Genomic DNA, 26864 nt, shown 5'->3' on the forward strand with positions numbered 1-26864 from the left:
AAAATAACTCGGATTGATTTTATATCAGGGTAAAGGCGTAATTTCGTAATTTTGTAAATTTAAGGGGTATTTTTGTCAAATCGATTAAAAAAAAAGGTGTAAATATAAGTATTTTTGGATAAAATTTGATCTAGAGTTTTTGAGCATTCATCTTGCACGGATAAGGAAATATCTTTCTCGAAAAAAAGGGTAAACAGAATCCCTAAAACAAGTAGAAAATGAGTGTGGTCTTACCGTCACTCAAAAACGCCAAAAAAGTGCCCATAGATATGAAGTAGCTTTTTATTTGACAAGGTTCAATAATTTTTCCTAGAGACGTCCTCAACTTTCTCAGTGATGTCACATCAAGGTTTTAAAAATCAACTCGGGGAACGAACCGATCAAGGTTCGATTCTTGGGTTGAACAGTCCAATCATTTGAACCAAACGATCGATTCATTGTGACAAAAAATAAAATAAAATAAATAAAAACGATCAATCCATTGAACAGTCCAAACAGTTCGACTACCCAGGTCAAATGGTTTGCTGATCAAATTAACGTTTTTTTGCCAAAATCCAGTTTTGGCGAAAAATAGGACCAATCACCTGATAGGTTCCCAGTTTTCCGATCCGACCATCCGATCTAGTCCAGTTTTGAAAACCATGGGCATTGATTGGACCCCATGTTCTTATTTTTAGGATCCCGCATCCCACATTTTTCCCATCCCATCCTGTGTCTTGGATTTGCTAGATCCAACATCTCTACCCACAAGACATTACAATTGTACATCCATAATATCTCCCTTCTCGGGAGATCTTTGCAATACATAATAGAAGTGCTCTATGGATGGGGATGTACAAACAATTTCTAAGTAGTAGATTCAGACCTTGAACAATTAAAAGCACAAGAAAAAGAAAGTTGATTGCGATAGAAGGATGTTGAAATAAGTCCAAAGAATATCATTTGTTGAGAATCTAATTAATTAATTGCTCTCCTAAGAAGACACCCATTATTTGTATTAAGCAATCCAATTCCAATTTGTTTATGTTTGTGCCTTGAATCCTTTGTGTCAACCGGCTTTAATAATTCGCTCTGAATTAATTTGAGAAAAAATCCGAAATTAACATTTTCATAGTGATTTGTGGTGGAAGCATAGGGCTTGGGCCGCTATTTGTAAGTCCAAACCGATACGAAAACTTATGTATTTTGCGGGTTTTCTCTCTTGTATGGTTAGTCTTTGTCTTATAAGATAAGTGTGAGACATATGGTGTTTTTGGGGCTTACGAATTTCAATTAACGAGGTTGTGAGTGCTCAACTTTGTATTTCTCCTCCATTGCTGACTACATAGTGGTTTTCTGCTCCTTCACTCGTGGATGTAGATAATAAGCTGAACCACAAAAATCTGAAATGTTCTCTTTATCTCTGTTTTTCTTTGGTGTCATTCAAATATATTTTTCATGGGTATAGGCTACACAAATTTTATTTTCCATCCACACAACCTCACGATAATAACTTTTAGTAGTTAGGTGATAGGGGGGTTTGATCTAAATTGAGGGATGCAAATTATGGAGGCATGATGGCATCAAAAGAGGCCAATTGGAAAGGCCACGTGGAGAGATAGGAAAAATAAATCCTAACACCTTTACGCGATTAGAAAGGACTTTGCTTGAACCATGGACTCGAGGAATTATTGGAGAATCTATAAATGTTCTCTAATGCATATGTTAAGAGCTCGATGAACTGGCGTCCATGGATAGTAATTTAGGATCTTATACATATTATACTTACAAAAATAGCTTCTTCTTTTTTTTTTCTAATATCCCCAAAGTGGTTTTTATTATAGAGCCTAGAGCCTAAGTTCTCTCACCAAATTATCTCCTTTTTACTTAACTAGTAAAAGTGTACATGCATTGCATGTGGCAATATCAAATGATGAAGATGATAATAGTCAGCAACCAAATGACTTTATTCGTTGAACCATTAGCCTATTTAATAAGGAAAATATACTATGATTAAGACATTAATTCATTTTTTTTATCTGTATTTTAATCATTTATATCTTTACTAACAATAATTCTTATTTTTCAAACATATTTTTGTTTAATATGAAGAATATATAATGTTAATGCATGCTCAAAAATTTATATAAAATTTATAAAAATTTAAATATTTTTATTTTTTATTATTTAATTTATGAGATAATAAAAATTACGTATTTACCAAGAGAAAATGCGATTCTAATATATTGTTTGAATATTGGTCTTAAATATTATGTTCAAATCAATTATATATATTATTTATTATTTATTTATAAATATGTTATTTATATTGCATTTTTGTAAGTTTCTTATATGATGAAAATAGTTCAAAAAAATACTTATATTTTTTGTTTTTCTTTATTTAAACTAGTATATATTCTTTTCCTTTTAAAATTTATTATTATTTAAAATTAAATTGGATCTTATCAGATTCAAATATCCAACATCTTGATCGGATTGAGATTCGAATCAATATTTTATGAGATATGATAAGATCTTTGGATTGAATCGAATTCAAATATACCACAATTCAAATCCGACCCGATCTATGTGCATCTTTACCAAATCACTTGTCTACAATGATCTAGCTAATTAAATCATTGAACCATTTGACATGGTTAGTGGGGTCACGTGTTAGACATTAATTATCTTTATTTTTTATCCCATTTATACTATTAATGAAAATAATTATCATTAATCACATTTTTTTTATATGATGAATAAATAATATTATAGAATGTACCCAAAATTATCTACAAATTTTTATATTTTCTATAATTTTATGTATTTTATTATGTGATAATAAAATTATGTGTTTATCCATTTGACATGGATAGTTGAACCACTAACCCGCCACTTAGATGGAAAAACCATTTTTTCCTTTTTTGGATGATTTTAAATATTGTATTCCATTTTCATCATCAATAAAAGTAATTCATATTTTCGCATTTATTTTTGCACGTGGTAGTATCAAATGATGATGATGATGATGATAATCAAGAACCAAATGACCTTACCGATTGTGCCGCTAACCTATTTGACCAGGAAAATGGACTATGATTAAGACATTAATTCATTTTTTTATTTGTATTTTAGCCATTTTATCTTTACTAACAATAATTACCATTTTTCAAAAATATTTTTGTTTAATATGAAGAATATATAATATTAATGCATGTTCAAATTTTTTTATAAAATTTATAAAAAACTATATATTTATGCTTTTTATTATTTAATTTATGAGATATTAAAAATTACTTATTTACCAAGAGGAAATGCAATTCCAATATTTTGTCTGAACATTAGTTTTTAATATTGTTGTCAAATTAATTATTTATATATAATATACATGTTTTTTATTATTTATTTATAAATATGTTTTTTATATTGCAAATTTGTAAACTTTTTAATGATGGGAATAGTTGAAAACAACTTATATTTTTTGTTTTTTTTTTTTTTATTTCAACTGTTATATTTTCATTTTATTTTAATAATTTATTGTTTTTTAATTAAATTGGATCGTATCAAATTTGAATATTTGACATCTTGATTGAATTCGGATTCGAATCAATATTTATGAGATCCGGTCAAATATTTGGATCATATCAGATTTGAATATACCTTGATTCAATTTTGTTATAATCTGATTGCATATTTATGAAACCACTTGCCTACGATGACCTAGCTAATTAAATTATTGAACCATTTGACATGAAAAATAATTATCGTTAATCACACTTTTTGTATGATGAATATGTAATATTATAGAATATACCCAAAATTATCGACAAATTTTTATATTTTATAAAATTTTATGTATTTTATTATTTAATAATAACATCGTGTTTTGATCAATTTGATACGGATAGTTAATAAAATCATGTATATATATGTAAAATATTCGTTACTTAGTTATTACATCGTAGATTGACCCATTTTGACTCGGAATGTTAGATTATTGACCTACCTACCATCTAGATATGGAATTAGTTTAATTTCCAATTTATTTTTAAATATTGCGTTTCATTTATATCTGGTGGAGGGTGATTTTACTCGACTTCCTAAGAAGACGATATGCGGACGTGACTCAACATAAGCAACAGCTAAGCATAACAGCCTGGTTGTGACTGAGTAACGAGCTCGCAGGATAGGTCGCCACAGAATGAGGTCGCTACAGCGCGAGCTCGAGAACTCTAGTGTACTGAAAGGGAATACTCCAAGACAAGTCTATCCCAACTCGCGAGCTAGGATAACCAGCTCACTCCGATACTTAGGCAGGAGAACTGCCCCGAAGGCAACCTCAGGAGAAATCACCTCGAAGTATCCTTAGGAGCTCGCTTCAAAGCAGCTTGCTACGGGATAGCTCGCTACAAGGCAGCTTGTTACTAAGTGACGCGACGTTTTCAGAAAGCTTCTATTTGAGAATATCGTACTGAAACATAGAGGCATTTTAAGAGATTTGCTTGCCTACCAAATAATTCGTAATAAAAGTTAGTAAACAAATCCATGCATTGCACGGGTCCCGAGTAGTTTAGTGAGTTTAAAACGCATTCTACTTCGACTCCAAACGCAGACGATCTCCCGTATTTCGGGGTTGAAGACATTTGAAGAGCTCTCAGTCTCAGGACCGGCGTAAGGTGTTTCAGATATTTATCGTATTTAAAGTGGTAGGTGTTGAAGAACACTGACCGTCGGCATCTGGTACGGTCTCATGTCTCGATATAACGCCCTCTTTCTCTTCCCTGTCATTGATAAGAAGAGGTACTGAAGTTATCTAGGGTTCTATCTCTATCCCTTTCAGGTTATTCCGTTGGTTGTCAATAGGGATCTTAAATTCTCAAATTTAATTGAGGCTGGTGATTTCACTTTTTTTTTGTTTTTTTTTTTCTTTAAGCTATTTCTGAAGATTTATAAATTTAGCAGCCGTTTCTTATTTTAGTAACATTTATCGGAGATGTTGGGTCATATTTGCTACTCTTACCAAAATTACATTGAAAATCTGCTGTATGAGAAAGGAAGGAAAACTTGATTTAAATCTTTGGGGAACACTCCACTGGGTGAATTGACAATTTTTGGATTGAGCTGTTATGTCCATAGTGTTGTTTGTGTTTGGCCCAAATTTTGTGTTATCCTTATGGAGTTGTGTTAATATTGACTACAATTTTAATGCCTAAGAGCTACGCTTCTTTCGGTTCATCCCTGAAATAGAATATAGTGATTTCTATTAATATTTTATTGGTTGTTTTAGTTTTTATAATAGAACCTAATACATGTTATCATGCTTTTGTTTTGAGGAAAATAAAAGCAAAATTAATCTTCGAGGGTTTCACATTGACAATAGAATCGAAGTATCGAACTGAGGAAGATGAGTGAACAACAGCCTCCATCGTTCCCACACAGTTCTCTAAAGTCAAGGTGAGTTAATCAGTTTTCTTTTTCTTCTTCTTCTTAGTTTTGTTATCTGTTTCCTTGTTTAAAACAGTGGTTATACCCCATTTTCTCCTCTTCCTTTTTGTGTCTTTTCTCCAAGTTTTTTGAATCATTTTATTGGACTAAAACAGGGGCTCCGCCTCCTTCTTTTGTTCTTAAATTTCCTGCATGTTTTCAGCTTTTTTTTTCTCATTATTGGTGTCTGAAACAGGGGCGGAACTGGGGCTCCGCCCCTTCTTTTATTCTCCATATTCATCTTTTATTTTAGTATTTTTTCACCAGCTTTTCTGGGTCTAGAACAGGGGCTCCGCTCCCTTCTTTTGTTCTTCATTTCTTCCATTTTTTCAGCTTTTTTTTTTTTTTGTTCTCATCATTGGTTTCTGAAGCAGGGGCTCCGTCCCTTCTTTTTTTCTTCATATTTCTTCTCTTGTTTTAATATTTTTTCACCAGATTTTTTGGGTCTAGAACAGGGGCTCCGTCCCCTACTTTTCTTTTTCTTTTTCTTCTTTTATTTTAGTATTTGTTCCCTATGTATTGTTGATCTAAAATAGGGGCTCTGCCCCCTTCACTTCTTTCAAGTTCTAACTTCTAACTTGTAAGTTGCAACTCTAATATATTGTTTTGCCTACTTAAGCAACACTGCAAGAAATACAAGCACAAAAGTAAGTGCAGAATACATAAAACCAAAAAAACTAGTTCAAAAGAGGTAGAAATCCATCGGCAAGCTATAGTTTTAAATTCCATCGCCTAGGTGAGGGCTAGGCGCCTAGGCGCCTGGGCGCCCTATGGTCGCCTAGCCTTGCCTTGGTGCCTTGAAAACTATGGCTCTAATCCTTTAAAAACAACCTTCTAGAAGAAAAGGAAAAAAGGACTAAAAGAGGAAAGGCTTGTAGGAAAAATCTATGAATAGGGTGGCCTCCTAGAGGTAGAGGACACACACACAAACACCATTCTCATGAGACCTTGAGAAGTTACAACTGTTCCTGCCTCGAGAAACTCTATATTCCTGCTTCTCCCCTCAGATCCCCTTTCTCTACTTTCTCCGACCACCCATTTGTGGCCATTTTACCATCCTTCTAGCAGAGATCCTCACTGTGCCAATCAATCCTCTACACCCTTACAACTTCATATTTGATCTTATCATTTCTAGTTTTTCCACTCATCCATCTCAGCACATCCATTTTGCCACACATGTTTTTGGACATGTTTCTTGGTTTCCCAACACTTTGCTCCATACAGCATTGCATTGCTTGCAATTGTTTTATAGAATGCTCCTTTTAATATATATGTTATTCACCTATCGCATAGGACTCTGGATGAATCCCTCCCATTTTGCCCATCATGCTCTAATTCTACGGGTGAGATCCTCCTCAATTTCTCCCTTGTCATGAATTGTGGAGCCAAGGCATTGGAAAAAGGTCACATTGAGTTATCTCTTGGTGTCCTATCCTTATGTACCCCAACAATTTAAGAGGCATGCCTTAGGTACACCTAGGTGCACAGAGGCGAGACACATTCCAAGACCTGTGCCTCACCTAGACCTAGGTGCAGCCCCTTTAAAAAGGCATGTGTCTGGTGTGCCTTGTGCCTTAGCCTAAACATGTGTTGGTGTCTTACATTGCATATATTCTAGTTTACTTCTTATTGTTTTGTCCATAAACTAAACTTAAACTTTGGTGGGAGCATCCTTGTTAATCTAGGCTCCTCAGGAATAGGAGGGGTGTTTAGAAATAAAGATGATCATATTATTGTACTGTTTTTGGGAACAGTGGGTGTGAGGGACTTGACTACGGTTGAATTTTCTACAGTAATCCAAGGCCTGCAGATAGTTAAGGAATTGAACATGACCAAATTGATTGTTGAAGGAGACTCCAAGCTAGTGGTGGGATGGCTATTGGAAGCCAGAGATTGTTATATGGGTGTATAGGGATGAAGCTAAGATGTTTAAGTGGCTAACTAGAAATATGAGTGTGAGGGTACGATGGGAGAGGAGGTTGGCTAATGGGATGGATGATTCTCTAGTTAAGCAAGGGATCAATAGGGTCTGTTATATTGGGCATTGTAATGTTTTTATTTATTTATTTTTCAATTTGAGAGTTGCATCTTGCATTCCTTCATGTCGTGCTTGTATTGATGTATTTATTGGTCTTTTAATGAAATTGAATTTACTTATAAAAAAAAGCAAATTTGCATGTAATCCTTCACTACAATATCATTAGTAAACAACAAGCACCATAGGACCTCCTCTTGAGTATGTATAGTTAATTTTTTTTTGAAAGGCAAAGTAATAAATTTATTGAATCAGAAGGAACTCAGTACAATAGAAGAGCAAGCCACAAGCAGCTGCTCAGATTACAGGACATGCTACAGATCCCAAATGGATATCGACCTAAATAATTCAGGAACATTCAGCTCTTTAAAATCAGGTGTAATAGACACCCATGAAATCAGCTTGCTGACTGCCTGCTGCACTATCTCCTCAGTGCTCTTAGCTTTGTTGCTGAAGATTCTTCTATTCCTTTCAGTCCAAATTACCCACATTACTGCCGCAGGAATAGTTCTCCAAATTAAACCTCCTTTTTTCTTCAAACCTTGGAGATTCCAGCAAAGCATCAGGTCTTTCATTGAATTTGGCATGATCCAATTAAGACCAGCTGCACCTATGAAATGGTACTAGGCTCTCGAAGAAATAGGACAATGTAAGCACAGGTGGTCTGTGGACTCAGGCAATAAGCCACACAACCCACACATCAGAGAAGGGAGCTGAATACCCCTTCTGTCCAGGTTGAGTCTTGAGAGACATTTGTTCAGCACCATAGTCCAAACAAGGAATATAGACTTCGAGGGAGCACAAGACTTCCATACTTGCTGGTAGGGGAACTCAGTAACCCCTGTACTACTAAGCTTCAAAGCAAGGGATTTGACTGAGAAACAGCCACCCTTACTCCAGGACCCGCTCCATTCATCTTCACCTGCAATGTCTATCGTCTGCTCATGTAAAATCTGCAGAATCTGCATCACACCTTCTATTTCCCAATCAAATAACTCTCTTCTGAACTGAGGATTCCAGATCACTGAGTTGTTAGAAATCACATAAGACTCTGCCACTGATATTTCTTGATTAACTGTACATTGGAATAGAAGGTGAAACGCCTCAGCTAAAGGTCTGTCCATGCACCAGGGATCTTTCCAGAATTTTAGCCTATTCCCACTTCCCACCTTAAACCTCACTCCCTCATACATCACAGGAAGAGATTTTAGAATCCCTTTCAAAACCAAACAACCCCATGTTGGGTATGGATCCTGAGGCTTCCAATTATCCCAATCCACACCAAATTTTGTTGCAATTAGGGACCTCCACCAAGAAGATCTTTCAGTGGCAAATCTCCAACATCATTTACTCAATAAAGCCGAATTAACCACCTTTAATCTTCTAAGACCTAAACCACCCTCTCCCTTAGGAAGACAAACTTGATCCCAATTCACAAGGTGCATCTTCTCTTCTTCCCACCCTCTCCAGAGAAAATCTCTCTGCATCTTCTCAAGTTTCTTTGCAATTTTAGATGGCATAGGAAACATGGACATGAAGTAGGTAGGGAGTATGTTAAGTTAAATCATCAATAACATTAGTCAGTTTCATTCATGATCTTATTAAATAGTTTAGTTAGTCATAATAAACCTACCTCTTCATACCTTTACACACTTCCAGTGGAATCTCATTTGGTCTTAACACTTTTCCCTTCTTCATCTTATTTAGCACCTCCTTCAGTTTCACAATTTTTTATTTTATGAAGGTACATTTTAACACTATTAGAGTACTAATCTCTCCCCCGTTAGCACCCTCCACATGTTTATTAATTATCTTTCAAAATAGCTTTTCCATCTTTACTACTTGATTTTCTCATCTATTACCAAGACTCTTTGATTTTCCTCTTTAATACATCTAACATGGTTTAAATCTCCGCCTTTAGTTACATTCAAAATAGCTTTTCCATCTTTAGTTACATTCTTTTTCACTTTCTTTTCTTATTGTTTTATATTTTTCTAAGTTTTAACTATTTTTAATCTTTTGCTAATCATTATAACATGTTTGTTTTCATCTGGTTATACTTTCTACCTCGTTTTTTCCATGCCAAGTTTCTTTAGCATTTGCCATTTCCCTACTGATTCTCCTAAAAGGTCCTTTGCTACTTTATTTATGCAGTTAGCCATTTCAAGCCACATACTATTAATCTTCCCATCTAAATTGCATTTTCCTTCTGCTGTCATCCTGTCTCGAAAATATGCTAGTTTTTCTTCTCTATTTTTCTTCCCTTGGACATCTATTTTCTTCTCTATTTCTCATTTCCATTTCCCAATGCACACATCTACCGCCACTAATCTCTGTTGTGTGGTTAAGCTTCCCCTGAAATAACTTTGCAATCATTACATTCCTACTATGGCAAAGTTTTATTTGACTTACTTTTGATCTACTTTTAATCTTATTAAAGTTCATCCTTCTTTTTAAGTATGTATGTTTACTATATCCATATTGTAAGCTATTGCAAATTTCAAAATTGTATCTTCTGTTTCATTCCTCTCCTGCACTTAAAAATGTTGATTTGGTGAAATATAATACATTATCAATAGGTGTTGTAGCCTCTAATATTTCTTTTGTGCTTATTTTGATGTAAATTAGATTTTAAGCATAATCTGGAACCATTATATATATATATTTTTCTTTTTTACTTTTTTTGCATTTTTTATTTGAGTGAATTGGATAATTGAGCAAACAGTTGAACTGTTCAACCTGTGACCCAGTGACTAAAGTTTCTACATCTGGTTTGTGTCTGACAAGACTGAGTGTAGGTTCTTGGCCTTTGGAATGGACAACTTGCCTAATCCAAGATTGGCAAACTTCCTCATTGATGGTCTTTTGGTGTGGTGGTGGGGATGCATCGTATTTGAGAATGTCCATCCTGGGGCAATTGTACCTCCAATTGAATGTGTTTCATGTATGTTAGCCTAATGGGCTGTCTCTCTGGTGCTTAATCAATAAACCTATTTTGATCTTGTCACTTATAGGGGGGGGGGGAGTGAAAGAAAAGTTCTTGGTCACTGATTAGTATTTGGTAATATCTGATTGGTTTGTGATGATTAGCAGCAAAGTGTATTTGTCTTTTAATGTAGTTCACAAATAAGTATGTTAGTATGCTGCACCAGTTATCTACCTTGAATTGCCTTGTCTGCTATTCGGTTATTTTCTTTCAATTGAGAAATCTGGAGATTAACTTTTGGATAGTAATACTATACAAAGTACATTATAATAGGACTTTTATATTTTGCCTTATGGCTTCTGGAGATCTCCACTTCATGCATGGAAACATTTCATTCATAATTTCTTATTCTTGTCACTCTGCTGTAGGATGGACTGTGCAGAACTGCTATTGCACTTCTACATTTCAAAAATTTAGGTTTCTTCCTACCAAGATCAACCAGGAGGAGTTTCATTATTTACTGATATTTGCATTTTTAGGAAGAGGCATCTTTACACCATGCCATCTCTACAGTTATTACAGTTAACTGAGCATGGAAAAAGTCTTCTAGCTTCAAGGAGGTACTGCCAGGTCTTCCATCTACCAAATGTTCATTTTCTATATGAATGCCTTAGAAGTGCCACTTATTCTGCTGTCTTGCATCTTGCTTTCTAATGATTGATCTAAATGCTTAATGGAGACAAACTTCTATTTCATTTTGGGTCACTTAAATTAGATAACTTTTCTTAGGCCATGATTAATTTTATTTTACTTTTCTCTAGTATTTTCAACTTGGTGAAAGTACAAAGTACAACCCATATCTTATCCTACTCAATCAGCCAAACCGACAAAAATTATTTGTGGAGTTTTCTCACTGTAATTTGAAAGGAACCAATCTTTTAGCATTTTATACTCTATACCTTATATTTATGTCTTCTATTTTTCTGCAATGTCCTTTGTTTTCCATATTTTAACTTTCTTTACTATGCACCTTGGAATTCTTGCAGCTTGGACTACTAATCAGGATTTTTGTCTTGTTGTTACATGGTTATGAATCTAAGTTTTAATTTTCATTCTTTATACTTGTTTATATGAGAACTGACTATCTATTTGTTTTTCTTGTCCTTTTGGATTATGTTACATGATCAGTTCAAAATGGGTGTCTTACATTTGTTGGGCATGCATGGAGACTATATTGACCCAACAATTGTGGGACTTTTTTTTTTTTGTTGAATCCTTAATATCTGACTAAAGAACCTTGATGTCTTGAGATGAAATACGAGCATGCAATTTGAATTTGAAATACTTGATAACTTAAATAATCAATCATTTGTTGTAGTTGTTTAGTGTTGTTTGCATTGATTTATGCTTCTCCATTTAATTTGTTTTCTTTTCTACCAAGTATTCTATTTTTATATTAAATAAAACACGTATTATTCAAAGAAAAACTTAAAAGTTAGAGTATGCCTGCTGAGTCCCTGAATCCTATTTCTCAGGCTTTTTAATACTTCATACCTTCGTTAATTTCTGACACTTATAACCATGTCCATGTGAATAGCTTTTAGATATATGAATAGAAAGGAATGGTAAAACAGTATTCATGTGGCCGACTCCGTATAGTTGGGAGAAGTTATAAAAAATTATGATAATGATGATAATATATGAATATGTCATGTGATTGTATTTTGTTCAGTTGGTACCATTTTACTTCTACCAGTTGAATTAGATGAATGTAAATTCTATTTCATTTAAATGTCTTTTTTTCCAATTATGGATAATATATATTTTTTGAGACAAAGTACAGTACACACTCCCCAACTCTTTCTGCACATTGTAGAGTTCTTATAATCTTCTTATTGCCAAACAGGAGAGCCTTGGCACTGACTACAGGCATCATAGTTGCTGGTGGAACAGCTGTGTACCTGCAACTACGACTGCAGAGAAGATTTACAAGTCCTGATTCTTTAGATGTTTATGTTGGACCTGTTAATTTTAAAGAGAAAACAAATAAAGCAGATGGCAATGATGGTATTGTAAAGAAAACTAGGCAAAAGAAAGGAGGATTGAAATCACTTCAAGTTCTGGCTGCAATCCTTCTCTCTCACATGGGTCAAATTGGTGCAAGGGACCTTTTAGCTTTAGTGGCTATAGTGGTATGACTTTTGTCTGAAATGTATGAAAGTTGTTTTTTGTATATGGATGGGAGGGTGCTGACTTTAGGCTTTACATTACTGTTCATTTTTCAGGCACTGCGGACTGCACTGAGTAATAGGCTAGCAAAAGTTCAAGGCTTCTTATTTCGTGCTGCTTTTCTAAGACGTGTCCCATCCTTTCTACGTCTGATAATTGAAAATCTTTTCCTATGTCTCCTTCAGTCGACCCTGTTTTCCACCTCAAAGTATATTACAGGGACATTAAGTTTGCGGTTCAGGAAAATATTGACTGAGCTTATCCATTCCCATTATTTTGAGGTACTTGTGTCTGTCACCACGGTATCTTGGTTTCTTTAAATCTTTAATATTTAGAGTTTGTGCTATGTGGTTGTGACTCCTTATACTTTATTTGGTACTTATTTACATATGTCATGTACTTTTGGGTTTGAATTTTTATTCTTGCTAACTTCCTTGGTGAATGACTATTGTTTCCATTTTCCTTTTTTATTGCATTTGCCAAAGCATTTTGTGATTAGTCCAGTTTTACTTCATCAGTCCTTTCCCCCCTTTTCTGAGATTATAATGTTTTATTGGTTGAGTGAGCAGATTTGAAAGTGTCTTTTCTGTTTCTCTTATAAAGTATCTGGGATTTGTTGGCCTTTGGTGAAGTGGTGTGTACTTTTATTGAAAAACTGTCCATTTCAAATAGCAAAACAAGCCTAATGCAATAAGATTGATACCAGGGAAAACAATAATATATTTGTGAGTGTTCTGATGCTGCAGCAGAAATCAAGTGCATTCTAGGATTTTGTGGTGATCAAATTCTGTTTTTTTGGATGGTAAATAAGGAAAATTTTCTTTGAGAAAGAAAGAGATCAGGGTAGATAGAGTGTGGAGGTAAATATTCAAATCCTAACATAGTACATGGACAATGAAGAAAGAAAGTTGAAAACCACCATTGACAATATCAAAAGATAGACCGAAAGTTCAATCTGAAAGATCTCTCCACATCTTCAAATTCTGGATTAGTGATCTTCCCTTCTAGGGTAATGTTTCAAATATCAGTACATAGTTTCCTGCAGTCCCATTTCTTTCTTTTAAGGAAGCCAAGCCACATCCATATATATCTCCAGAATACATCCACTTGAAACAAGGAATATTCTTTTGATTCTTTTTCCCTGAGACTCCACAAGCAATACATAGACAAATAAGGATCTAACAAAATGTTTTCCTTTTAGTTCCTTACAATGCAACTTTACAAGGCAGGAATATTTATGCAACATCTGCTCCATATACATGGTATGGGATCCTTTGGACTGCAAATGGAGGTGAGGTGAATGTTGACGTTAGGGTGGTTGGTAAGTTGCAAGAAAGACTGAGGGTGGTGTATGATAGCCTGGCTGGCAGAGTAGGTAGAGAAAGTTGAAGATTGGGTGGGGTTAGAATGGGGAAGAGAGGGTTATGGGGGTGAGGAAGTTGAACAGAGGTCTGATGCTTTTCATGTTCCACAATAGTCAGGCAGCGGTGTGTGTACTGTTATGGAATATGAGAGATCAAAAAAGAGGTGCCTTGATCTGCAACTTGACTGGTGGCTCCCGGTGGCAGGAGAAGTGTCTGAAGGTAGATGGAGATGGGCAGTGTGGATTGGGGTGATCAGCATACCTTTACACGCATGGAGTATTCTAACGTTTGAAGAGATAGGCAACTGGTGCAGAAGATTCTTGAAGTATGGTGACAAAAATAGGCCCTGGGAAAAACTGGACATGGCGAGAATCTTGATTGAGGTTGAGGATGCCACTTTTATGTTTTATCACATATAGGTGGTTCTTAAGTTTGCAGGTGAAAGCTATGGCCTGGGAGTAATATTCGAAGGGGATGACGGAACGTTCTTAAGAGCGGGGGAGGAGGGTTTGATGGAAGAGCAGAAGAATGTAGAAGAGGAAGGAGATAAGGGAGAGGAGGGAGGAGACAGAGGTGCAGAGGCCTCAGGTAGCAGGGTATTGGAGGAGACAGAGGAAGATTGGGAGCTGAAGAGTTGGGTTGTGGGTGAAGAGGAAGAAGAAAAAGGATGAAGTGGCAGGGGAGAAAGTAAGAGTTGGATGTGTGGAAATCATGAGTTCAAGTGGATGGGTGGGAGATGTCCACGTGGAGGAGGAGAGTTTTAAGAAGATAGAAGATCAAGGGTTGGGTGAAATTAGAGTGGGGGCAGATAAAATACAAATGGTAGGAGGTTTTCACACAAAGGAAATTAGGTGTGGGGCACCACTACTTCAAGAAATTAGTAAGGAGTTTAAAAAAGCAAACTGACACAAGTGGTTGTGGGTGTTAAGGGGTATTTTTGGGAAAGAAAGGTTGGGGCTGATCGGTTGGAGAAGCGAGAGAGACAGAAAGTAAAAATCAGGTCTGAGAGCTCAATGGATGGATGTCTCTGCGTGGTTGTGAGATTTGAGGAAGGAAGATTGCGTTGTTGGATCGCAGTGAAGCAAATCAATATGAGGAGACCAACTTACACACGGATGACCGTTAACTGAAAAGAAAGTTGGTGCTTGAAGAGGAAGTGGTTGCTCAACTCTACAGTTTTAACCAAGAACAGGAAGGCATCTCTTTGATCCAGATTGTGTTGCTGACTGCGGTCCAGTGTCCAAAACCTGTTATTGATAGTGGGAGAAGAGTCTCAAGGACTGCAGAAACTAAAGATAGGGAGAGAGGCAGTGCTAGTCTAGTGAACTTTACAGTGACGGCAAGAAGAACGAAAAAGTTTGTGACTGGTTCAAGATCATTAGAGATCATTCCCTGTCTGAATGCTGAGTTGAGTTTGAATTCCTTGTTCTCTTCAAAGACATTGGAAGAAGTCAATAAGATAAGGGAGGAGGGAATCAGAGCTGAAGAGAAGGGTGAAAGGAGAAACATAAGAAAAAGAAAGCTTACTAACTTGGAATAAAGTTGTGGATAGCAAAGAAGAGTTTACAGCAGAAAAAAGAAGAATAAATTATCAAGGAAATCATGAAGATGGGGCTGATAAGGGGAAGTGTGAGAGCAAGAGGTCTTGGGGGATGGGGTAAAGGAGGGGGGGTTGAGGCAGTTGAGGGCCTTGAGGGGGAGGAGGTTTCAAATGAGAGGTTTAGGGGAGAAAGGGTGGACATTGAGAAGCTAGTGGAGAGACAGGTGGAGGTGGGTAAATCTCTTGGTTTATTTATTTATTTTTTTTGGGAGTGGTGAGAGTGGTTAGAAGGGCAATTGAGCAGTTTGAAAGTAGCAGAAGAGAAGAAAAAAAAGTCTTAGGGGAGGGGGTGTGGAGTGGAAGAAGAGAGGGAAGATGATTTGGTAGAAGAAGAGCGAAGGGGCTGTTTGAAGAAAAAGATAGGAGGGATAGTGGAGGTTGAGACTGAAACGGGACTGTTATCCTGGAATGGTGGGAGTCTTAGAAACGGAAGGAGGGTGTTAGTAAGGAGTTTGGTGAGAAAGTTCATACCTGCAGTCCTCATGGCCAGGAATTAGAGGAGGTAAGATGGCCAGAATAAGTTGGAGCTGTCTTCGATTTTCCGTTTGCTGGAATACTAGGAAAGGAATTGAAGATGTTTTGAAGACAAGTTATGGAAGCTGGACAAGTTGGTCGTGGCTGATGGCAAATCTGTTGCTGACTGGGTTTTGATGTTGCTTGAATTTTCAAAGGTCAAGAGAGAGGCCTAGGGGGAAGTTTATGGGAGGTGGTGGGATTGCAAAATTGTATTATGAATGATTAAGGATGTTTAGTCTTCTACTTGTTTTTGTTGTTAGGTGTTGTCTTAAAACCTACTCAGACTTTTTTTTCTTTTGAATGGAATTTTACTTGTCGAAAAAAAAAACAAGTGAACAACTTGATAATGGAGGAAAAATGTCTTTCTTCTCCTGATAATTCACACCGTATTCATTATTCAGAGTTTTGGGAATCTTAACATATAAGATGAATGATAGTCTAAAGTTTGCCCCTCATCAAGGCCTGAAACTCTATATTCCTAGACATATTTTAGATACCTTTTTTTCCCTTTCTCTCATGACCCCTTGCTTAGCAAGGGAATCAGCTATGCCATTTGCACTCCTCACCCAGTTGACTTCAACATTTAGGTCCTTAACAATACCTCCCACTTTCCTAAAAGAAAGTCTAAGATTCCAAGAAATATGACTGTTACATATTTTTTTATTGATCAGAAAATATGACTGTTACATCTTTTTTTTTGATCAGAAAATATGACTGTTACATCTTTTTTTTTGATCAGAAAATATGACTGTTACATCTTGCCCATCAGATAATTAGCTTTGCTAGTTGAAGTCCTTCCAACAATGCCATCGATTCAGCTTTCAAAGAGTTTTGTAATAGGCCTTGAATATAAGGCCATTACCCTGCTTTAAGAGTTTTTGAAGACACCTCCTATACTTGCCAATCCCGGATTGCCCATCGAGCTTCCATCAAAGTTAGTTTTACTTTGTTACCTTCTAGAGGTTTCTAATCCATCCTTATCATTTCTAGAAGAACGTGCCACCTCCATCCAAGTTCTTATTATTTCACTCATAGAGAAGACCTGAAAGCTTTTTATCGTTTTTACCCAATGCGCAACCTTTATCTTTATGTTGTCTATTACCTCCTCCATTGATCTACTTTTCCCATTGAAGATTCTCCCATTTCTCTCTTCCTATACTACCCAAACCACTGCTGCCTTTACTGCTCTCCACAGTATCCTTCCTCTTTTCTTTTGTTGCCTCAAGAAATTAGGATTGAAAATACCAACCATGTCTTGTGGGGGATCCCATTAGCAACCAAACAATGAACGGAATGACTTGTGGGTACAATGCACAAAAGAGTAGGAGATTAATAAATTGGATAAGGTTTCACCACCAGCCTTGCATAGAAAGCATGTATGAGGAGTTAGGCAAAAATCATCCATTCTTCTCTGCAACATATCACAAGTATTTATCTTTCCAAGGAAATTTCCCAATAGAAAGCTTGAATCTTAGGTGGAATAGGCTTACTCCAAATCTCTTTCACTGGGAAGTTTATCCTGAGGAATTAGATAGAATTAGGTTTTTGAAAAAGAAGGCACAAGTGGTGTATGCCAGCCTTAGTTAGAGCTCTGTTAGAGGAATGACATATTTAGGGACTATCTAAAAAAGGAAAGTTATGCTGGAATTCCATCCCTTTGGCAATGCTGTGGGCTGTGTGGTCAGAAAGGAACAATAGGATTTTTGAAAAAAAAATCTTCTTCTGAAGCCGAGGTCATTAACTTGGCAATAGAGGTTTTGAAAAGTTGGATGTCTATACATACTGTTTTCAAAGATAGTATTTCTGATTATACTTTTTTAAGGATAACAAAATGAATTAAACCAAACTTCTTCTAGTGGGGTTAAGCTTCAACTACACATTCGACATGGTTGTCGACATGGCCGTCGATCAACAACAACCAACGCCCTCTTTCGTCGGTGCTTGCGACCGATGATAGAAGACAATTTTGACCAATGGCAACCGGAGACCCCATAGACGTCCTAACAACTTTCAGAGGTCTCGAGGTTTTCGGAAGCTGAGGCTTACGTAGAGGCAAGGGGGATTTTCGGATCTTTCTTCAGTGGATGACAAGTGGAGGAATTTGCGTGAAGGCAAATCGCAACTCTATCTTTTTGGAAGTAGACAACAAGAGCGTAAAGGAGAGATTGAGCTTCCTACAAACTTGTTTGATAGGAACCTTCGATTGAAAGGGTTTTGAGGTGGACGAAGTCCAAGTCTGGACATCCAAAGTGTGGAAGTGTCTGTAGGGGGTTGATGTGAGGTGCCTTGATGGTGAAAAGTGGCTGTTCTTCCTGCCCTCAAAGGAAGATGCTCGGAAAATACTTAACACTGGTGCGAGGTGCTGTAAAGGAGCCCTGCTCCATTTAGAACCTTGGATAGAGTCTATCGGAACTTGGCAGAAGGAGGAAGACATTGGGGGTTACATTTGGGTAAGGATCTTCGGATTGCCACTATAATTGTGGAGTATTGAAGTCGTCCAAAAAATAGGAGATCTTTGCGGAGGTTTTTTGGAATTAGATGACTCTAGAGCTTATAGAGAGTCTTTTGAATGCATCAGATTAAAAATGAAAACCCCATCAGACGGTAAATGCGGTAGTTGGGAAGGAGATGTTTGAAGTGACCATCTGACTAGAGATAAAAGCAGAATAAATGAAAACCCCATCAGACTTCAAAGCAGCGGTCCCAATAGGTCTTGACCTAATACAAAAGTTGTTAGTAGGTTAGACTAGTGAAGAGGACGTTAGATAGACCTTTGGTGGAGGCTTCAAAGAAGGAGCGGGACATGGGGGCTACTTCTAATGACCAAAAGGATGACGTGCAAGAGTTAACCTCGATCACTAGAAGTGAGGATGAAGGGGGATGGGAGCTAGTCAAAAGGAGGAAAGGTAGAAGACGAATTCAGAAATGTATATTTCAAAAGAAATTGAATGGCTAGGGTGAAATTGTATCTGACAAAGGGAGGCAGAGGTTGGGATTTTTCAAATTTCAAATTTCTCTTAGCTGGACTTGGATGATGTGGAAGTAGTGGACAAATTAGTTGAGACGGTGGTGGGCTGCCTTAAAAAACGAACAAAAGAGTTGTTTGTGGGCCTTAAAGGCCCCCGACTTTCTTTCTTAAAAAGAGAAAAGAATCACATCAAGCCCATAGGGATCCGGGCACATTACGCATCCAAAGCCCTGTTAAGGATAAACACCCTAGTTTCAAGTATCAGCAGGTAGAGGGCAAAGACAATGGCAAAGCCCTGTTTGAAGATTCGACCTCCTCTTCTTCTGTGTTCGAAGCTTCAATCGGAGGAGAACGATCAAGCTACCTTGATATTTGGAGCGAAGACGACTAATGGGATAGTGAGAGGTAGGAAGAGTATCAAGTCGAGGAAGAGTTTTCTCTCTCAGGTCACTCGAGAGACGGATTAAGGGCTCGTTCACAGCCTCCAAAAGAGAGTGGGTTAGGAGGAAAGGAAGTAGAAGCTGTGGCAACTCTTTCACCGGGTTCACCCAAGGAAGCTGCACCATTGTCGGCTAATATGGAAAAGGTAAGACACCTAGAAGTTTCAGTTACAAGCTCTTCGACGGGAACAGAAAGGCAGGGGGGCTGACATTATACGTTGCAGTAACTTCTGACTTTGGCAAGAAGGAAGATTTTCCTCCCTTGGCGCAAGCCCAATTGCAGACAGTGCCAGAACCTTTAGCAGTAGTTCTGCCAGACAATAAACCTCAGCGGACACAGCCACAACAGGTAAATCTGAGGTATTTAGATGATAATGAAATTTCCAATTGGGTCATGTATAAGTTTCTCGATTTTGGGGTGTTTTTGGGGGTCTCTTTCAAAGGGCTTGAAGAAGAAACAAAAGCCTTACTGGTGGTCATTGAAAACAGATTTTTGATGGAAAAGGGGAAGAAAAATAGGAGACAATCGAAAGAGTTACTGAAGCTTGCTTGGGGTTTAAATGACTGTGCTGGAAGTGCGAGAGAAGCAATAAATCTCCAAGAAACTAGCATATGGAAAAACTAAAATTAATTTTGTGGTATGTCCGAGGCCTCGGTTCAGGCAGAAGAAGATTAGTAATTGGGGTTTTTTTAAAGGAATGGAAACCTGATTTTCCTTTTCTTCAGGAAACTAAACTCCTTCAAAGTGGTGACAAGTATTTGGGGTTTTGAACCTTGTGATTGGATTGAAATCCCAGCAGTTAACACTGCTGGAGGGGTTGCACTAATCTGGAACTATAGTTCTTTCAAGTTGATAGATAAGCAAGTTGGGGCTTTTTCTATTTCTGCGAAATTTGTTTGGGAGGCAAACAATATGCTGTTTACAGTGACGGGTGTGTGGGCAGTAGATTCTAGTTTGAAGGAAGAATTGTGGGAAGAATTAGATCGTGTCAGAGAGATTTGGGAAGGACCTTAGGTGTTAGGGGGAGATTTCAATGCCACTGTATGTCCAGAAGACAAAAAAGGCTGTCATAGAAGTAGCAGGAGCATGAAACTTTTTGGAGTTCATTCAGAGATGGGGTCTGATAAATTTACCGCTTTCCGGAGCAAAGTATACTTGGACTAATAACCAGGAAGAATATTCTCTAGTCAGATTGGACAGGTTTCTGATTTCTTCTGAAAGGGAAGAAGCTTTCCCCAATTATAGTCAGGAAGCCTTACCAAGAGCAGTTTCTGATCATGTTCCTCTCCTATTAGATACAGGGGGGCTAAAAAAGAATCATCAACCTTTCAGACTGGAGCAATGTCGGCTGGAATCAGAAGAGCTGGCAACAATTGTTCAGCAGTGGTGGGCTGAAGCTTCTTTCACAGGTTCAGCAAACCATATATTTTTTAAAAAACTGCAATGACTGAAAAGAAAATTTAAATCCTGGCAGCAGGAAAGGGCAAGATTGGATGAGGAAAAAACAAAAGAATGTTTGAAAGTAATAGCTGATATTGATGCAGAGGAAGAAGGAAAGGTATTGGGTGAGGAGGAAAAAAGAAAAAGGAGTGCAGTAAAGAAAGTTTTTGACTCTCTAACGTACCAGAATGAAGTAAAATGGAGACAAAGATCAAGACCTACGTGGCTGAAAGCTGGTGATAAGAACACAGCTTTCTTTCACAAAGTAGCTAATGCAAGAAGAGGAGTTAACTAGGTAAAGAAGCTGGAAGTTGGTGGGCAAACTGTGGAACAAGAAAAAGACATAGCAAACTCATCTGTTAGTTTCTTCAAAGATCTTTTCAGTGAACCTTGCAAACGAAGACCAAAACTGGATGGCTTGGTGTTCAGCTTTCTCACAGAGCAGCAAGCCTCGGACTTAGAGAAATCCTTCCGGGTATGGATGGTTTTACGATGCTATTCTTTAATAAATTTTGGGAGTTAATTAAAGCTGACTTGATGAAGGTGCTGGAGGAGTTTCACGTGTCCACTTCTCTGGAAAGAAGTTTGAGCGCACCTTTTATAGCCTTAATTCCTAAGAAGAGTGGAGGAGCTGAACTGAAGGATTTTAGGCCAATCAGTTTGATCAGCAGTGTTTACAAAATTTTGGCCAAAATTCTGGGTACCAGACTAAGAGGTGATGGATACACTAATCTCTAAGTATCAAGGTGCCTTTGTTAATAACAAGCATATTCACGATGTTGTTCTCATAGCCAATGAGTTGATTGATTCAAGAAGTGGGAGGAGTGGGCTGGTCTGTAAAATAGACATACAGAAAGGCTTATGACCATGTCAACTGTGCCTTTTTGGATTATTTGTTGATGAGAATGCACTTTGGCTCTAAGTGGAGAAGTTGGATGAAAGTCTGCATAACTACCCCGAGATTCTCTGTCCTAATTAATGGTTCAGCAAGAGGTAACTTGAACTGTTTGAGAGGTTTGAGGTAAGGGGATCCCTTGTCACCGCTGCTATTTCTATTAGTAATGGAAGGTCTTGGTAAAATGGTTGATAGGGATGCAGAGCTAGAGATGTTGGAGGGTTTTGAAGTGAGAACTAATGGCACAAAAATTCCCATTCTGCAATATGCAGATGTCACACTCTTTTTCTGCAGTGCTTTAGAGGACCAAATCATTAACCTGAAACATCTTCTGTTCTGGTTTGAGATAGTATCAGGCCTAATGGTAAACCTAACAAAAAGTGAAATGATTGCTGTTGGAGGATAAAAAGTTTGATTTCTAAGTTGGAGGATGATGGGGTGTCTATTACTTGGCAAGATGAGATTTCTAGGGCCTTTGTGGAGCACTTTAAGTCTATATTTAGAAGGCCCTTAAACCAGAGAATCTGGATAGAAGGTTTGGATTGGCCAAAATTGTCTGAGGAGACTAAGAAGTGGCTTGAAAGCTCCAGGACTGGATGGATTTACTATTGGCTTTTTACCAAGACTGTTGGGAGATACTAAAGCAGGATATCATTAAAATTTTCAATGAATTTTTCTAGAAGGGGGCGATAATTCCGGGGCTGAACTCAACTTTTATTGTTTTGGTCCCAAAGAAAGTTGGAGCAAGTCACCCAAGAGTCTGTAGGCCTATTAGTTTGGTTAATAGTCTGTATAAAATTATTGCTAAGGTCATGTCTAAAAGATTTAGAGAGGTGCTTCTGGATTTAATATTATAGAATCAAGGGCATTTGTGGGAAACAAACAAATTGTGGATCAAATTTTAATTGCCAATGAGTGTGTGGAAGTCTGAGGAGAACAAGAAAAAAAGGGATTATGTGCAAGTTGAACTTATAAAAGGCTTATGACATGGTTGATCTTTTTTAATGCACGTGATGGATTGTTTTGGCTTTGGGGAGAAATGGTGTAAATGGATTTTGGGTTGTATTGAGACTTCACATTATTCCATCTTGATGAATGGAACTATAATGGATCACTTCCTAGTTATTAGGGGAGTTAGACAAGGGGACCCCCTCTCTCCTTTCCTTTTTACCTTGATTGTAGAAGTTTTGGGGAGGTTAATTGAGAGAGTAGATTCTAGAAGTCTTGTGAGGGGGTGGAGTGTTGGAAAAGATAATATTCCTATCACCCACTTGTAGTTTGCTGATGATACAATTCTATTTTGTGAAGGGGAGGATGTGAGGTGGGCCAGAAATATGAAGTTGGTGATTCAATTGTTTGAAAAAATGTTAAAGATGAAGGTGAATTTTGAGAAGTGCTTTGTGGTGGGGATCAATATGGAGGAGAGAGCTATAATGGAGAGGTCTGAAGCTTTGGGATGTGTGGTGTCTCAATGGCCTATGAATTATTTGGGGATGCCTCTAGGGGATAATCCGAGGAAAGGTAGGTTTTGGTGCCTTGTAATTTATAGGTTCACTAAGAAATTAGCCTTTTGGAAGAAGAATTACTTATCTCTGGGTGGCAGAATCACCTTGATTAGGAATAGTAGGCAGGATCACCTACATTGGCTAGCTTGCCAGTGTATTACTTATTAGTTTTTAGGATCCTGGTTAAGATAAGTAGCGTTTTGGAAAAGTTGATGAGGGACTTCTTGTGGGAACTAGGGGAGGAGAGGAAGGATCACAAGGTGAATTGGGAAATGGTCTCTAAAAGTAGGGCTGATGGAGGTTTTGGGTGAGCTGATTCCTCCAAGGATTTGAGCTTTTTGTTGGGAAGCCTTCTTGGAGAGATGTAATACTTGTGACTTACTCCAAAGAAAAAGGCTTTTTTCGTGCTTGTCTCCAAATTGGTGCGTTCTTTGCAAGTCTAATGGTTAAAGCTCTTACCACTTATTAATTTCTTTCCCCTTTGCTGCTGGTATTTGGGACTAGTATCTTTCTCTATTTAGTTGCAGGTGGATTCCGCTGCAAAGATATTCAAAGCTTGTTTAGCTCTTCTTTCCTCAGGTGGCCAAAGAAAAGGGGAAGGATTATGCGGAGGTGTGTGAGGGCTGCTATTTGCTGGGCTCTATGGGATTAAAGGAACTCTAGAACATTTTCTGAAAGTGAAAGAAATAAAGAAGGTATTATTGAAGTAATAACAGTTAGGGTGGTGCATTGGTTAAAACCTTTGGACCTATTTGATGATGTTTCTACGGGTATGTTGCTGAACAACTGGATGGAGGTGGGATATTCTGTTCCTGCTTGTTCTTCTGCTTGTCCTGAGGTCTATGCTGTACTGGATGGTATAGGAAAGACCAAGGAACTGAATATACAAAAGCTAGTTGCATATTGATACAAAAAAACGCTACTCATCTTGTTATTGATACAAAAAATTCCTTGATTTGAACATCACTTTGCAAGAAAAGCACCCAATCTTTTTCTAAGCACTGTGCATGTTAATTCTTCATGGGCTTTCTTTCCCAACATCAATTATTTGCACCCCATTTATCTAAACTTTGTCCCCTAATTTGAATTTTTTATACAGGATTCTTTCCCAGATCCACTGAGTTTTCTGGATGAAAAGGTCTCTCACTTTGATATGGACCACAACTGGGTTGTTTTGTCTATTAATTTTCTTTTTATTTCTCAATTCTGTAGGACATTGCTAAATAAGTTGAGATATGGCACCATCCATAATTTTGTGTTAAATAGTCTGAAATGTTTTATGGTTGGTTCTTGATAAATAGCTTATAGTTTGTCTTTGTATTTCAGAATATGGCGTACTACAAAATTTCACATGTTGATGGTCGAATTACAAATCCTGAACAGCGAATAGCAAGTGATATACCAAGGTTCTGTTCAGAGTTGAGTGACCTCATACAAGAGGATCTTATAGCAGTTACTGATGGCTTGCTCTATACTTGGCGTCTGTGTTCTTATGCAAGCTCAAAATATGTTTTCTGGATACTGGTACTTATTCCTCCATGAATCCAGTAATTCTTATTGCTTAGATGTTTAGATCCATTTTCTCACTTTAGGATGCTGGGTTCATTTTTTTTCTTTTATTATTATAAATTTTTTTTGATAATTTAGTAATTTTTTATTGCACCCATATGACATTTTAGTTTGGTATCATGCTCTCTTTCCTGTTCAGGCTTATGTAACAGGGGCAGGAGCTATGATTGGAAATTTCTCTCCTGCATTTGGAAAACTTATGTCCAAAGAGCAGCAACTGGAAGGTGAGTATCGACAACTTCATTCACGGTTGAGGACACATGCAGAGAGCATAGCATTTTATGGAGGAGAGAATAGGGAAGAATCTCATATTCAACAGAAGTTCAAGACTCTTGTTAGGCACATGAAGCGTGTTCTTCATGACCATTGGTGGTTTGGCATGATTCAAGATTTCCTGTTGAAGTATCTTGGTGCAACAGTAGCTGTAGTTCTGATTATTGAGCCCTTCTTTGCTGGCAATCTCAGACCTGATTCATCAACTTTAGGACGAGCTGAGATGTTAAGCAATCTGAGATATCATACAAGTGTTATAATATCCTTGTTTCAGTCATTGGGGACTCTTTCTATAAGTTCAAGACGGCTAAATCGCCTCAGGTTATTCCGTGATCCATTATTGGTTTGTTCATGTTATCAGAAGGGTGTAAAAGGATCTCATTTGAACTTAAGCCCATCTTGATGATCTTAACCTTAAAAGAAGTGTTATTATTGTTTACTATGACAGACACTGGAAAAACACAGCATGCCCAATTCTTTCATTCATTTCTCAAACAATTTGTGAAATTAAACTTAGATCTACTTTTTTTTTTTGGTCAATAAACTTAGATCTACTTATTTTTGAGATATAATGGTATTTTCACAATTTCAATGTGAAGGCAAATTGTTGCAGGTCTTGGGTTATTTTAAATTCTAGAACAAATTCATTATCTCTTTTTTATTATTCATTTTTTTTGGTAATTGCTAAGTTTAATTCTCCAGGAGGTTTACTGTAACTGGTAATTGCTAAGTTCTGGTCACTGATTAGTATTTGGTAATATCTGATTGGTTTGGGATGAGTAGCAGCAAAGTGTATTTGTCTTTTAATGTAGTTCACAAATAAGTATGTTTTATACTGCCTTAGTTATCTGCCTTGAATCACCTTGTCTGATATTTGGTTATTTTCTTTCAATTGAGAAAACTGGATCTTAGCTTTTGGATAGTAATACTAAACAAAGTACACTATAATAGGGGCTGTTATATTTTGCCTTCTGGCTAGAAGGAATAGGGAAGTTAAGTCATAAAAGTGTAATTTTCTTTTAATGTAGTTCACAAATAAGTGTGTTGGTATAAACTCATGAAACCATGGAACAAAACCAAGGATAAACTCATGAAACTGTTGCACAACTTTAGGAACCTCATAAAGCAAATAAATCCATGATTAGTTGGAAAAATCATCCACAAGTATTATAAAATATCTGTAACCACCCATTTCAAGAAAAATGCATAACGCTAAAAGGAAATTGAAATCTTTTATTACATAAGGAATAACAGGTACAATGCTTTGAAAGTTGACATGACTCACAATGAAGAGTTGACAAATTTATATTCTATAAATAATTTTGGAAGCTGTCGTTGCAGTCTCCAAGTGATTTATTAGCTGACAATACTTCCCAACCTCTGCTTTCGTCGTTGCTAACTGCTTCATAGTTGATCTCTTGTCACCTTCAGTTATTGCTGCTACATTTGCATTCCCAGTCTTGTTCTTGAATTGAGCTGGAAAGAGATGAGGGTGCAACTTCCAGCAAGTCTCCTTTTGTTTTGTTAAGTAATAGTGAAATTTTATTAATTCAGAACCTGATTTAGAATTGTAATTTCATGCGACATCCCATGGAAAGGTGCGAGCTGCAGCCTCTCCCTATAGCTTACAAGTTACAAAT

The 26864-nt window shown here is 37.1% G+C and overlaps 1 protein-coding gene across 13 annotated transcripts; it reads left to right on the forward strand.

Annotated features, from left to right (window-relative positions):
- Positions 1 to 4454: 4454 nt before the first annotated feature.
- LOC104591053 (ABC transporter D family member 1-like) lies at positions 4455 to 25828 on the forward strand. Of its 13 annotated transcripts, none has more exons than XM_088903157.1 (8): positions 4456 to 4779; positions 5313 to 5433; positions 10853 to 11044; positions 12331 to 12616; positions 12710 to 12934; positions 24482 to 24520; positions 24709 to 24906; positions 25091 to 25828. In XM_088903157.1, exons 3-8 carry the CDS (start codon positions 10983 to 10985, stop codon positions 25625 to 25627), a joined length of 1347 nt encoding a protein of 448 aa, XP_088759283.1. In that variant the 5' UTR covers positions 4456 to 4779; positions 5313 to 5433; positions 10853 to 10982; the 3' UTR covers positions 25628 to 25828. The 13 variants fall into 13 exon arrangements, with proteins under 13 accessions (XP_088759287.1, XP_088759283.1, XP_088759280.1 ...); XM_088903154.1 differs by having other exon boundaries at positions 5324 to 5433; XM_088903159.1 differs by having other exon boundaries at positions 5360 to 5433.
- Positions 25829 to 26864: the final 1036 nt, after the last annotated feature.

Source organism: Nelumbo nucifera, chromosome 4 (assembly GCF_055504915.1).
Source record: "Nelumbo nucifera cultivar China Antique chromosome 4, China Antique-T2T, whole genome shotgun sequence".
Taxonomy (NCBI): Eukaryota; Viridiplantae; Streptophyta; class Magnoliopsida; order Proteales; family Nelumbonaceae; genus Nelumbo; species Nelumbo nucifera.

Coding starts and splice junctions, on each gene's coding strand:
- LOC104591053 (XM_088903161.1), top strand. CDS start 10,983: ATGCCATCTCTACAGTTATTACAGTTAACTGAGCATGGAAAAAGTCTT. Junction 12,617..12,709: donor TAGCTTTAGTGGCTATAGTG/GTATGACTTTTG, acceptor TTCATTTTTCAG/GCACTGCGGACTGCACTGAG. Junction 24,521..24,708: donor TGAGTTTTCTGGATGAAAAG/GTCTCTCACTTT, acceptor TTTGTATTTCAG/AATATGGCGTACTACAAAAT.